This window comes from Agelaius phoeniceus, chromosome 31 (genome assembly GCF_051311805.1).
Source record: "Agelaius phoeniceus isolate bAgePho1 chromosome 31, bAgePho1.hap1, whole genome shotgun sequence".
Classification (NCBI taxonomy): domain Eukaryota; kingdom Metazoa; phylum Chordata; class Aves; order Passeriformes; family Icteridae; genus Agelaius; species Agelaius phoeniceus.
The window spans coordinates 993,883-1,008,213 of record NC_135295.1 but is presented as its reverse complement, the minus strand read 5'-3'; the positions used below and the strand labels follow the sequence as shown (position 1 = coordinate 1,008,213).

The 14,331-nt window shown below is 63.0% G+C and overlaps 1 protein-coding gene across 1 annotated transcript; it reads left to right on the top strand.

Moving 5' to 3' along the window:
- The first annotated feature begins 1,352 nt into the window (after positions 1 to 1,352).
- Positions 1,353 to 14,303, top strand: LOC129132073 (CUGBP Elav-like family member 3). Its single transcript, XM_077192174.1, is given in 16 exon segments — positions 1,353 to 1,501; positions 3,598 to 3,646; positions 4,523 to 4,611; positions 4,613 to 4,652; positions 5,013 to 5,092; positions 6,284 to 6,332; positions 6,335 to 6,426; positions 7,163 to 7,194; positions 7,196 to 7,302; positions 8,030 to 8,179; positions 8,250 to 8,315; positions 8,646 to 8,706; positions 8,708 to 8,745; positions 10,272 to 10,415; positions 11,150 to 11,282; positions 11,859 to 14,303. Coding segments are annotated over 14 exon segments (1,125 nt in total). The 5' UTR covers positions 1,353 to 1,501; the 3' UTR covers positions 11,278 to 11,282; positions 11,859 to 14,303.
- Positions 14,304 to 14,331: the final 28 nt, after the last annotated feature.

Below are 14,331 nucleotides of genomic sequence, written 5' to 3'. Positions count from 1 at the left end.
GGAACAGCCCCACAAATGGTACCAGGTACAACCGAGGGCACCAGGAACAGCCCCTGGTACCTGGGAACAGCCCTGGGTACAACCGAGGGCACCGGGAACAGCCCCAGGAACAGCCCCAGGAACAGCCCCAGTACAGCCGCAGGCCTTGAGCAACACCCACAGCTCAGCCTACAGCTGCAGGCCCTGGGTACAGCCCCAGGCACCGGGAACAGCCCCGGGTACAGCCGAGGGCACCGGGAACAGCCCCAGCCCCCAGCCCAGCGGGGGTACCCCGTGTCACGGTGTTGTACCCCAGGTGCTGGGGGTGGCTGTGAGGTGTTGGTGTCAGCTGTGGGGTGTTTGTACCCGCTGTTGTGGGGCTGGCTGAGTGCAGGCTGTTGTTGTCAGGCTGTTGTTGTTGGGCTGTTCTTGGGCTGGGCTTTTTGAGTTTTGTGCTGGTTTTTAGGCTGTTCTTGGGCTGTTGTTCTTGGGCTGTTGCTGTTGTTGCTGGGGTGTTGTTGTTAGGTGCCATTTGGGTGTTGTTGGTTGGGTGTTGGTTTCTGGGTGTTGCTGGGGTGTTGTACCCAGCTGTTGTTGGGCTGTTGTTGTTGTTGGGCTGTTGTTGTTGGGCTGTTGTTGTTGGGCTGTTGTGCAGGTGGTGCAGCGGTTCCAGGCACTGCCGGGTGTTGTTTCGGGTGTTGGGTGTCACGTGGGTGCCCCCCCAGGTGACACCCGGCCCTGGGGGTGTCGGGGTGTTGTGTCAGGCGTCGTTTTGGGGTGCCAGGCGGGGTGTTGGGTGTCACATCATCACCCCCATGGGTCCCTGTGAGGGTGACACCAGCTCTGGGTGTCCCTGGGGTGTCTGGGTGTCATTTTGAGTGTCCCGGGTGACGTTTTGGGGTCTCCGGGTGTTGTCTTGGGGTGTCCGGGTGTTGTTTCGGGGTGCTGTGTCTGTTGTTTTGGGGTGTCACATGGTCACTGCGTGTCCCTGGGGGTGTCACAGCCGGAGGTGACAGTGACAGGGCCCTGCTGCCCCCACAGGGGTGTCCCCAACACCCGGGGGGGGGTCCCTGAGCCCCCCCAAACCCCCGGCACCGACTGTGCCCCGATGGGCACCGGAACTGGGGGGGTCTCCAGGGCTCCTGGGGGGCCTCGGGGTCTCTGTGGGACCCCCAGGGGTCTTGGGGGGGGTCACTGGGCCAAAATGTGGGGTCTGGGGGCTTCGGGGGGGTTCTTTGGGGTCTCTGGGGGTTCTTTGGGGTCTGTCAGGGTTCTTTGGGGTCTGTGGGGCTGTGGGTGTTCTGAGGGGCGGGTCCCGCTACTTTTGGGGCTCTCTGGCCACTCCAGACCCTCTGTGTCACCTCCGTCTGGGGGTGAGGACACCTCGGGGGTCCCCCCTCAAGCCCCCCGACCCTTTATTTTCCCCTCCTTCCCCCCAGGATGCGCCTTCCTGACCTACTGCGCCCGCGAGTCGGCCCTGAAGGCCCAGAGCGCCCTGCACGAGCAGAAAACCCTGCCGGGGGTGAGTGGGGGGCGTGGGGACCCCTCTCGAGGCACCCCCAAATCCCCCCCTGTGAGCCCCCAACCCGGGACACCCCAAAATCGCCCATAAACCCCCTAAAAATAACAGGGAAACGCCAAAAATCACAGTGAAACCCCAAAAAATCAGAGTGAAACGCCAAAAATCACAGTGAAACCACCCAAAAATCACCCAGAAACCAACCAAAAAAATCACCAGTAAATCCCCAAAATCACCCCTAAAAATCACCCTGAAACGCCAAAAATCACAGTGAAAGTCCAAAAATCACACTGAAACGACCCAAAAATCAATTATAAGCCCCCCCTAAATATCAACCTTAAATCCCCCAAAATCACCCCTAAAAATTACCCTGAAACCCCTCCAAAATCGCCCTGAAACCCCCAAAAATCCCCCTGAAATCAGCCCTAAATGCCCCCCAAAATCACCCTGAAATCCCCCAAAAATCACCACGAAACCCCTTAAAAATCCTCCCAAAATCCCCCCAAAATCACCCCCCCACCCCCCCTTTTCAGGACCACCCCGGTCCCCACTGCGGGGGGGATTTTGGGGGGGTCGGGGGCGCCCCCGATCATCTGTGAGGGGTGTTTAATTAGCGCCGCTAATGAGGGCCCGGCGCTAATGAAGCGCGGCCGGGCGGGCACGGAGACAACAAAGCCCAAGATTTGGGGGGGGGGGGGTCCGAAACTCCCGCTGCCCCCCCCTTAATTCAATTTTGGGGGGGTCCCACCTCCCATTCCCTCCCCCCAGGCTGATTTTGGGGGGGTTCGAGGCTTCCTGGGGGATGAGGGGCGGGGGGGGGGGGGGGCACTTGGGGGTCCCCAGGGTGGGGAGGGGGCTCGGGGCGCGCCCCCCCCGCGGGCTCCGCGCGTGTCCCGCCAGGCCCGGGGGGGATTTGGCTTGGCCGGGATAATCCCGGGATTTGGGGCCGTAAATCCGGGCTTGGGGGGGTGGATTGGGGTGGGGGGGGTGAATGGGGTTTTTTTTTGGGGGGGGGGATTAGGGGCCGGCCCCGCCCCAGCAGCTGCCCCCGCGCAGCGCTGGGAATTTGGGGAGGGGGCGCCACCCTCAGGGCCCCCCCCGCGCTGCGCTGAGCACAGGAGGGGGGGGGGGTCCCAGTGTAGGTTTGGGGGGGGGTTGGGGGCTTTGTTCGCCCCCCCCTCTTTGTGTCCCCCCCCCCTCTGCACGGCCGGGGTTGATCCAGCGCAGGGGGGGGGGGGGGATTAGGGGGGGATTAACGCCCCCAGCCCGGAGGGGGGGGGGGGGCATTTCCACATTTCCAGCGCCATCTGGGGCTCATGGCGGGGGGGGGGGGCTCGGGGGGGGGGGCACCTTCGCTTTCGGCGGGCGAAAGGAACGCGCGGGGTCAGCCGGGGATGGACCCGCCCCCCCCGCCACCCCCACCTCCCGCAGCCCAAATTCCCCCAAATCCCCCCGAGATGGGGGCACGGCCGCCCCTCCCCCACACCCCGAGGGGGGTTTTTTGGGGGGGGGGGGGGAGGGGCGGGGTCACACCAGGCCTGGGAGGGTCCCCGTCCCCCACCCCCCCCAATCCCCCAAATCTCCATCCCTGCCCCCCCCCCATCCCCATCCCCGTCATTGTTTATCGCGAGCGCTGATGACGTCAGCGGCGTTGCCAGGCAACGGCGATGGGTAAATTGGGGATGAGTGGGCGGTTGCCATGGAGCGGAGCCGGCCGTTGCCATGGCAACCGCGCATCTGCGCCCTCCCCCCCCCCCGCCCCGTTCCTCTGGGGGGTTCCGGGGTGTGGGGGGGGGAGGGGCGGGGGTGGGTCCATTCCCCCCCCCAATTAACGCAGGTGGGGGAGGGGCGCTCATTAACGCGGCCCCCCGGGCCCCTCCCCTCCCTCCCCCCCCCCCCCCCCCCACGGCAGCGGCTCCCGTTGCCAGGTAACGGGATGCAGGCCCGGCGTTGCCATGGCGACCGGAGCATCTTTGGGGGGCGGGATGGGGGGGGATTGGGACCCTCTGAGGGGGTGGGGGGAGGTGCTGGATGGCCTGGGGGGGGTTTGGGGGGGGTCTCTGTGTGTCCCCAACCCCCCCTGTGTCCCCTCCCCCCAGATGAACCGGCCCATCCAGGTGAAGCCGGCGGACAGTGAGAGCCGAGGAGGTACCGCCCTCAAAAAACCCCAAAATCCCCCAAAAATCACCCCCAAATCACCCCAAAATCCCCCCCCCAAATCACCTCCAAATCACCCCAAAATCCCTCCCCAAGTCACCCCAAAATCCCCCCAAAATTCCCCCCCCCAAATCACCCCAAAATCCCCCCCCCAAATCACCCCAAAATCCCCCCCCAGATCTCCCCAAATCCCCCACCACCCTGTCCCCAAACCCCGGTGTCCCCACATTACCCCAAGGCCACCCCGCAATGTGAGACCCCCAGGGCCACCCCACCTCTGTCCCTGTCCCCCATCTGGGGTGTCCCTCCGTGTCCCCATTCCCAGGAGCTGTCACCCTCTGCCCATTCCCAATGTCCCCATCCCATCCCAGTGTCCCCATCCAATGTCCCCACCCAATGTCCCCCCCCCATCCTTCCTGGAGTGTCACACCCCTCTGCGTGGCACTGTCCCCATGCCAGTGTCCCAGTGCCAGTTGTGATGTCCCCTTGCCAGTGTCGTGGTGCCACCCACGGTGTCCCTGTGCCGATGTCCCCATGCTGGTGTCCCCATGCTGGTGTCTCCCTGTCCATGTCCCAGTGCCACCCATGGTGTCCAGTGCCCCTGTCCCCATGGCCATATCCCCTTGTCTGTGTCCCAATGCCACCCGCGCTGTCCCCATGCCCGTGTCCCAGTGCTATGTGCAGTGTCCCAATGCCACCCACACTGTCCCTGTGCCCATGTCCCCATGGCCATATCCCCCTGCTCATGTCCCAATGCCACCTGCAGTGTCCCCATGCCACCCGCGGTGTCCCCGTGCCCGTGTCCCCATGCCCACGTCCCAGTGCCACCTTCACTGTCCCAATGTCACCGGCGGTTGTGTCCCGCAGAGGACCGGAAGCTCTTTGTGGGGATGCTGAGCAAGCAGCAGGCGGACGAGGACGTGCGCAAGATGTTCGAGCCCTTCGGCACCATCGACTGAGTGCACGGTGCTGCGCGGCCCCGACGGCACCAGCAAAGGTGGGGGGACCCGGGGGGGACACCCCGGGGTGGGCAGGGTCCCTCGGGGGTCCTGGGGGGTCCCTCGGGGGGTCCTGGGGGGTCCCACGGGGGTCACCGGGGGCGGGCACAGGAGATCTGTGGGGCAGGGATGGGGTTTAGGGGGAGCACGGCAGGGATGGGGTTAATGGGGTTTGGGGGGGTCCATGGGGTGATGGGGGTGTAGGGGTGGGGTGGGACCCCCAGAGCTCCCTGGAGCTGCCATGGGGCTGATGCCCCCAGTGTCCCTGATGTCCCCGATGTTCCCGATGTTCCCAATGTCCCCAATGTTCCCGATGTCCCCGATGTCCCCAATGTTCCCAATGTCCCCAATGTCCCCAGGCTGCGCCTTCGTCAAGTTCCAGAGCCACGCGGAGGCCCAGGCCGCCATCGCTGCCCTGCACGGGAGCCGCACGCTGCCGGTGAGGGACCGTCCTCAGCGCTGTCAGCTGCGGTGTCACCTTTGTCACTGTCCCCTTCATCGTCCCATCACTGTCCTCATCATCATCCCCTGCGCTGTCACCTTCAGCATCCTCATTCATCGTCCCCTTTGTCGTCCCCTTCATTGTACTCTTCATTGTCCCCTTCATTGTCCTCATCATCATCCCCTTCATCATCTTAATCATCATCCTTTCCATTGTCCCCTTCATCATCCTCATCATCGTCCCCTTCATGGTCCCCTTCATCATCCTCATCATGGTTGTCATCCCCATTGTCACCTTCATCACCCCCATCATCCTCATCATCGTCTCCCTCATTGTGTCCTTTGTCATCCCTTCATCATCCTCCTCATCATCCTCATTACTGTCCCCACCATCCTCTTCATCGCCCCATCATCACCCTCGATATTGACCTCACCACCATCCCTCTCTCCTTCATCACCCTTCTAATGTCCCCTCATCATCCTCATCCGTTACCAACCAAACCACCATCCCCATCATCATCCCATCATCATCCTCACCATCATCCCCACCGTCGTCCTCTTCATCACCTCTTTCATCATTCATCCCCCCATTGTCTCCACCATTGTCCCCACCATCATCCTCCTCATGCCCTCCTTCCTTGCCATCTCCACCACCATCCCATCATCATCCTCACCCCATTATAACCCAACCATCATCCCCATCATCATCCCCACTGCTGTCCCTGTCATCGTCCCTATCATCATCCTCTTCAGCACCTTCATCATCCCCACCATTGTCTTCATCATCTCCACAATCGGACCCATCACCCCCACCGTCACCTTCCTCATCATCATCACTGTTCCCACCATCCTCTCCTTCATCAACTCCTTCATCATTCCCTCCATCTTCTCCACCATCATCCCATCACCATCCTCACCAACGTCTGCATCATCATCCCATTGTCATCCTCACCACTGTCCCCATCATCAACCCCATCCTAATCCTCTTCATCACCTCCACCATCATCCTCACCCCACTACAACCCAACCATCACCCCCATCACCGCTCCCACCACTGCCCCACTCCGTGTGACCCCAACTGACCACAAGTGACTGTGAGTGACCACAACTGACCATGAGTGACCACGAGTGACCGTGAGTGACCACGAGTGACCGTGAGTGACCACGAGTGACCGCCGTGTCCCCGCAGGGCGCCTCGTCCAGCCTGGTGGTGAAGTTTGCGGACACGGAGAAGGAGCGGGGGCTCGGCGCATGCAGCAGGTGGCCAGCCAGCTGGGCATGTTCAGCCCCATCGCCCTCCAGTTCGGCGCCTACAGCGCCTACACGCAGGCGGTACGGGGCACTGGGGACACTGGGGACACTGGGAGGGACTGGGGACATTGGGGACATTGGGGACATTGGGGACACTGGGGGATTGGGGACACTGGGGTCACCAGCCAGCTGGGCATGTTCAGCCCCATCGCCCTCCAGTTCGGCGCCTACAGCGCCTACACGCAGGCGGTACGGGGCACTGGGGACACTGGGGACACTGGGAGGGACTGGGGACATTGGGGACACTGAGGACACTGGGAGGGACTGGGGACACTGGGGGGATTGGGAGATGCTGGTCCTGGGGGTGACATCCATGGAGAGATGCTGGTCCTGGATGGGACACCGGGGTGACATCCATGGGGACATGCTGGTCCTGCATGGGACACCGGGGGGTGACATCCATAGGACCATGCTTGTCCCACACCCCAGGGTGTTGGTGGCACTGGGGTGACATCCATGGAGACATGCTGGTCCTGGATGGAACATGGGGGGTGACATCCATGGGGAGATGCTGGTCCTGGATGGGACACTGGGGAGACACCCATGGGGACATGCTGGTCCCACGTCCCAGGGTGTTGGTGGCACTGGGGTGACATCCATGGGAGATGCCGGTCCCACATCCCGGGGCAGTGGTGTGGTGGCACCAGGGTGGGCCCCGGGGCGGTGGTGGCACCAGGGTGGGCCCCAGGGCGGTGGTGGCACCAGGGTGGGTCCCTGGGGTGGTGGTGGCCACGCGGTGCCAGGCGTGTCCCCACAGCTGATGCAGCAGCAGGCGGCCCTGGTGGCCGCGCACTTCGGCCTACCTCAGCCCCATGGCCACCATGGCCGTCCAGATGCAGCACATGGGCACGGTCAACCCCAACGGGCTCATCGCCACCCCCCTGCCACCCTCCTCAGGTAACGGGGACAGGGGACAGGGGGACAGCGGGGAGGGGATGGGGGACACGGGGATGGGGGTGCTGGTGGTGGGGGGCAGCAGGGATGGGGACAATGGGGAGGGACACCAGGGATGGGACATGGGATATGGGGGGGACACCATGGATGGGATGGGGACATGAGGGATGGGACATGGGACATGGGGGGACACCAGGGATTGGGACATGGGATATAGGGGGACACCATGGAGATGGGATGGGGACACCAGGGGTGGGATGGGAACACCAGAGGTAGGATGGGGACACCAGGGATGGGACATGGGATAAATGGGGACACCACGGATGGGATGGGGACGCTCAACCACCACTGAACCAGTGGGGGGTTCCCCACCCTCCGGGATCACGGTCCCGGTGTCCCCTGGGTGTCCCGGAGCTGTCCCGGTGCTGTCCCGGGGCTGTCCCGGAGCTGTCCCGGTGCTGTCCCAGGGCTGTCCCGGGGCTGTCCCGGTGCTGTCCCGGGGCTGTCCCGGAGCTGTCCCGGGGCTGTCCCAGGGCTGTCCTGGGGCTGTCCCGGGGCTGTCCCGGTGCTGTCCCGGGGCTGTCCCGGTGCTGTCCTGGGGCTGTCCCAGGGCTGTCCCGGTGCTGTCCCGGTGCTGTCCCGGGGCTGTCCCAGGGCTGTCCCGGTGCTGTCCCGGGGCTGTCCCGGAGCTGTCCCGGTGCTGACCCGGCGGTGACCGCGCTGTCCCCAGGAACCAGCACCCCCCCGGCCATGGCGGCCACCCCCGTCCCGGCCATCGCGGCCCCGCTGAGCGTCAACGGCTACAGCCCCGTGCCCGCGCAGCCCGCGGGACCCCCCGCCCCCGACGCCGTCTACGCCGGGGGGGTCCCCCCCTTCCCAGGTGCCCCCCGACCCCTCCCCAGCCCCCCGAGCCCCGCCGGGCCCCCCCCTAACCCCCCCTGTGCCCCCAGCCCAGAGCCCCGCGGCCCCCGGGGACCCCCTGCAGCAGGCGTACGCTGGCATGCAGCACTACACTGGTGAGTACTGGGGCGACTGGGAGGGACTGGGGGGCACTGGGAGGGCACTGGGAGGGACTGGGAGGCACTGGAAGGGCACTGGGAGGGGGTTGTGTGGTACTGGGGGGCACTGAGAGGGGCTGGGGGAACTGGGAGGGCAGTGGGAAGAACTGGGGGTGTGCTGTGGGGTACTGGGGGGCACTGGGAGGGTGTTGAGTGGTGCTGGGCGGGCACTGGGGTGGCACTGGTGGCACTGGTGGCTTTGGGAGGGTGTTTTATGGCACTGGGGTGGCCCTGGGGGCACCGATGTCCCCGGTGACGCCGTGCCCCCCGTGCCCCCCGTGCCCCCAGCCGCGTACCCGGCCGCCTACGGGCTGGTGAGCCCGGCCTTCGCCCCCCCGGGACCCCCTGCTCGCCCCCCCGCCCCCCCCGCAGCAGCAGCAGCGTGAAGGTGAGACCCCCCCGGGACCCCCCAAAACTCCCCGGGACCCCCCAAAACCCCCCGGGACCCCTGAGACCCCCCCGGGACCCCCAAAACCCCCCGGGACCCCTGAAATGTCCTGGGACCCCCTTGGTATACCTGAGACCCCCCCCCCCACCCTGGACCCCCCAAAACTCCCCAGTACACCTGAGACAACCCCCCCAAAACCTCCCAGGACCCTCAAAATGCCCTGGGACCCCAAAAACTGAGACTTGGGACCCCAAATCAGAGCTGTGAACCCAAAGCAGGAGCCAGGTTTGGGTTGAGAGCCCTGGTTTTGGGGTCAGTGGCAGTTTTGGGTTGGCAGCCCCGGTTTTGGGGTGCTGTGTCCATTTTGGGTTCAGAGCCCCGATTTTGGGGTCCTATGTTTTGTTTGGGTTGAGACCCCCAGTTTTGGGGTCCCGTGTCTGGTTTTAGGTTGAGAGCTCTGGTTTTGGGGTCAGTGGCAGTTTTGGGGTCGTGTCAGGTTTAAGTTGGTTTTGGGGTGCCGTGTCTGGTTTGGATTGAGAGCCCCGGTTTTGGGTCCCACGGTGGGTTTGGGTTGGCATCCCCAGTTTTGGGGTCCTGTATCAGTTTTGTGTTGGCAGCCCCGGCTTGGGGTCTGTGTGAGTTTTGGGTTGAGAGCCCTGGTTTTGGGGTCAGTGGCAGTTTAGGGTTGGCAGCCCCGTTTTTGGGATCCTGTGTCTGGTTTGGGTTGGCAGCCCCGGTTGTGGGGTCCCATGTCAGTTATGGGTGAAGACTCCCAGTTTTGGGGTCCGTGTCTGGTTTGGGTTGGCAGCCCCAGTTTTGGGGTCTGTGTCAGTTTTGGGTTGGCATCCCCGGTTTTGGGGTCTGTGTCAGTTTTGGGTTGCATCCCCGGTTTTGGGGTCTGTGTCAGTTTTGGGTTGGCATTCCCGGTTTTGGGGTCCCATGTTGGGTTTGGGTTGAGAGTCCCGGTTGTGGGGTCCCGTGTCTGGTTTGGGTTGAGAGCCCCGGTTTTGGGTTGTGTGTCAGTTTAGGGTTGGCAGCCCCCATTTTGGGGTCCCATGTTGGGTTTGGGTTGGCAGCCCTGGTTTTGGGGTCTGTGTTAGGTTTGGGTTGAGAGTCCCGGTTTTGGGGTCCATGTCTGGTTTGGGTTGAGAGCCCCGGTTTTGGGTTGTGTGTCAGTTTTGGGTTGGCATCCCTGGTTTTGGGGTCTGTGTTGGGTTTGGGTTGGCAGCCCCGGTTTTGGGGTGCTGTGTCCGTTTTGGGTTGAGAGCCCCAGTTTTGGGGTCCCATGTCGGGTTTGGGTTGGCAGCCCCGGTTTTGGGGTCTGTGTTGGGTTAGGGTTGGCAGCCCCAGTTTTGGGGTCCCATGTCGGGTTTGGGTTGGCAGCCCCGGTTTTGGGGTCTGTGTTGGGTTAGGGTTGGCAGCCCCAGTTTTGGGGTCCCATGTCGGGTTTGGGTTGGCAGCCCCGGTTGTGGGGTCCGGTCGGTTTTGGGGACGCAGTCCCAGGTGTGACCCCGCTCCCTCCGCAGGCCCCGAGGGCTGTAACATCTTCATCTACCACCTGCCCCAGGAGTTCGCCGACACCGAGATCCTGCAGATGTTCCTCCCCTTCGGCAACGTCATCTCCGCCAAGGTCTTCGTGGACAGGGCCACCAACCAGAGCAAGTGCTTCGGTAGGGACATGGGACAATGGGGACACTGGGGACACTGGGGATAATGGGGACACTGGGGATAATGGGGATAATGGGGACACTGGGTACAATGGGGATAATGGGGACACTGGGGATAATGGGGACAATGGGGACACTGGGGACAATGGGGACATTGGGTACAATGGGGACATTGGGAATAATGGGGGCATTGGAGACATTGGGGACAATGGGGACATTGGGGATAATGGGGATAATGGGGACATTGGGACATTGAGATATGGGATAGGCAATGTGGGATATGGGGGCACTGGGGACATTGGGACATCATCGGGGACATGGGAACATCAGGGACATCAGGGGCAATGGGGACAATGGGGACATCAGGGGCAATGGGGATAATGGGGACATTGGGGATAATGGGAGATGGGATATGGGGACATTGGGGACATCGGGAACTATGGGGACTGTGGGGACATCAGGGACACGGGGACAATGGGGATAATGGGAAATGAATGTGGGATATGGGGACAATGGGGACATGAGGACATGGGGGGACATCAGAGACACAAAGACACTGGGGACAATGATAATGGGGATAATGGGATATGGGGACACTGGGACATTGGGGACAATGGGGTATGGGGACATGGGGACAATGTCCCCAAATCCTTCATGTCCTCCATGTCCCCATATCCCCACGATGTCCCCATGTCCCCATGTCCCCTTGTCCCCACACCCCCCCGATGTCCCCGCAGGCTTCGTGAGCTTTGACAACCCCGCGAGCGCCCAGGCCGCCATCCAGGCCATGAACGGCTTCCAGATCGGGATGAAGCGGCTCAAGGTGCAGCTCAAGAGGCCCAAAGACGCCAACCGGCCCTACTGAGCCTGGTGAGACCCCCGGGACCCCCGGGACAGCCCTGGGACACCTTGGGACACCCCTGGGACAGCCCTGGGACACCTTGGGACACCCCTGGGACACCCCTGAGACACCCCCGGGACAGCCCTGGGACCATTTGGGACACGCCCAGGACACCCCTGGGACCATCTGGGACACCTCAGGACCCTCTGGGACATCTCTGGGACCCCCTGGGACACCCCTGAGACACCTCAGGACCTCCATGACACCCCTGGGACACATCTGGGACACCCTGGGACCCCCTGGAACCTCTTCAGGGCTGGAAAACCCTTGAGATGCCCCCCGGGACGTCCCCCCAGAAATTCCCTGGACCCCCCATGACCCCCCCAGGCTGGGAAGCCCCTGAGCCCCCCAAAACCCAAACCTCCAGTTGGGATATCCCCCTATTGGGATTTGGGGTGTCTTAGGGTTTTAGGAGGGCTGGAAATGCCTGCGGGGGTATTTGGGGTATCCCCCATTAGGATTTGGGGTGTCTCAGGGTTTTGGGGGGCAGGAAGTGCCCCCCAAACTCTGTTTAACCCCTCCATCCCCAAATTTTCCCTCCCCAGGTCCGGAGGCTCCGGAGCAGCACCTTTGGGTGCCCCCCCCATTGCAGAGCAGCCCCCCCCAAACCCAGCGGTGCCCGGGGGGGGGGGGGGGGGGGGGGGGGGGGCTCGGTCCTGCTGTGGGGGGGCCCCAGACCCCCCCACGCTCAGGAAGGATGGACCCCCCCCTCCAGGCCCCCCCCGACCCCCCCAGTCCATCCCAGTCCAGCCCAGTGCAGGGTGCCAGTGCCCCCCCCAACAGCAGCCGCATCCACTCCGGTTTTGGGGGGGGTCGTGCCCACCCTGGGGGGACCCCAAAAGGACCCCCCTCATTCTCCCCCCCCCCGGGGACCCTTCTTGGGGCTTTTCTCACCAAACAGGACCAAAAGCAGCTCCAAACTGGGATGGGGGGGGGTTTTGGGGGTTCCTGGGGGTTTTTGGGGGTCCCAAAGGGGGGGACGCGGCCCCCCCAATGTCCTCCCGGGGGCGCAGCGGGACCCCAACACTGCCACTGCCACCCGCTCCGCCCACAACCTGCCTCAGTTTCCCCTCGGGATGGGCCAGCACTGGGATGGGCCAGCACTGGGATGGGCCGGGACTGGGATAAACTGGGACTGGGATAAACTGGGACTGGGATAAACTGGGACTGGGATTGGCTGCTGCTGGGGTAGGCTGGCACTGGGATGGACCAGTACTGGGATGGATGAGCACTGGGATGGACTGGGACTGGGATGGATGAGCACTGGGATGGACCGGGACTGGGCTGTTCCATCCCTCGGATGCTCTGGCACCGGGGTGATCCCACACCAGGATGTTCCCACACCAGGACGTTCCCACACTGGGATGCTCCATACTGGGATGTTCTGACCCTGGGGTGCTCTGATACCGGAATGTTCCACCATGGGGATGCTCTGATACTGGGACAATCCCACAGCAGAGGATCCCACAGTGGGATGAGCCTGCAGCAGAGGATCCCAGAGCAGATCCCACAGCGGGATGATCCCACAGGATGATCCCACACCAGAGTATCCCAGAGCAGGATGATGCCACAGGATGATCCCACAGCAGAGGATCCCAGAGCAGGACAATCCCACAACAGGAGATCCCAGAGCAGAGGATCCCACAGCAGGATGATGCCACAGGATGATCCCACAGCAGGATGATCCCACAGCAGATCCCACACCAGGATGCTCCAATCTGGAATGTTCCACCCTGGGGATGCTCCATTACTGGGATGCTCCAAGGTCTGAGGGATCCAGGACCAGAATTTTCCAACACCAGAACATTCCATCAGATGCTCCAACATTGGAATGATCCGATCCCGGAATTCCCCAGCCATGGGACGCTTCAGCACCGGAATGCCCTGACCCCAGGATGTCCCCACTCCTCTGGGACGTCCCCACTGTTTGGGATGTCCCCATTCTGGGATGTCCCCACTGTTTGGGATGTCCCCATTTTGGGATGTCCCCACTTTTTGGGATGTCCCCACTTTTTGGGACGTCCCCATTTTGGGATGTCCCCACTTTTGGGGATGTCCCCACAAGGAGCCAGATGGACACGGAGTGGCTGATCCCGGGAATTCCTGGGAACTCCAAACCAGCCAAATCCAGGGGACACCAGGAGCAGCCAGACTGGGGACAGGGACACGGACACGGACACGGACACGAGGCTCCGGCCCTGCCTGGCCCCAAATCCCAAATAATCCCAAACCCCAAATGATCCCAAATCCGGGGGGTGCCGGCCCCCACCAGCCAAACTGGGGCCGTGTCCAGCCAGGAACCCCCAGGACCCCAAAACCCCCAAACCAGTGCCCCCAAACCAGTGCCCCCAAACTGGGCCGGTGCCCCCCAACCAGTGCCCCAAACTGGGCCGGTGCCCCCCAAACCAGTGCCCCCAAACCAGTGCCCCAAACTGGGCCGGTGCCCCCCAAACCAGTGCCCCCAGCACCCCCAAACTGGGACAATTCCCCCCCAGCCCTCCCCAGGCGGGGTCGGTGCCACCCCAGCTCCCCAGACTGGGTCAGGGTCCCCCCCAAACTGGGTCCAATGTCCCCCCAGCCCCCCCAAACTGGGTCAGGGCACCCCCAGATCCCCCAAACTGGGTCAGGGCACCCCCAAACGGGGTCAACGCCCCCCCAGCCCCCCCAAACCCCACCCCAGTGCCCCCAGCACCCCCAAACCAGTGCCCCCCCTCTTCACCCCCATCCCCACTGTACATAACGGGGGGTGTTGGGCCCCCTCCGTGTCCCCCCCATTTTGGGGGGGTTTGGGACCTGCTGGGTTGATTTTGGGGGGTGGGGGGGGTTTGGGGGGCGTTGGGGAGGGGCAGTGAAGCCCCCTGGGCTCAAGGCTTTATTTATTTGCTATTTATTGCAGTTCCTTTCAGAATTGACTTTTTTTCTCTATTTTTTTTTTTTTTGGTTTTTCTGTCGAAATAAAAAAAAAAATAAAAAAAACAACAAAAAAAAAACCCCACCAAACCACACCTTAAAAAAACC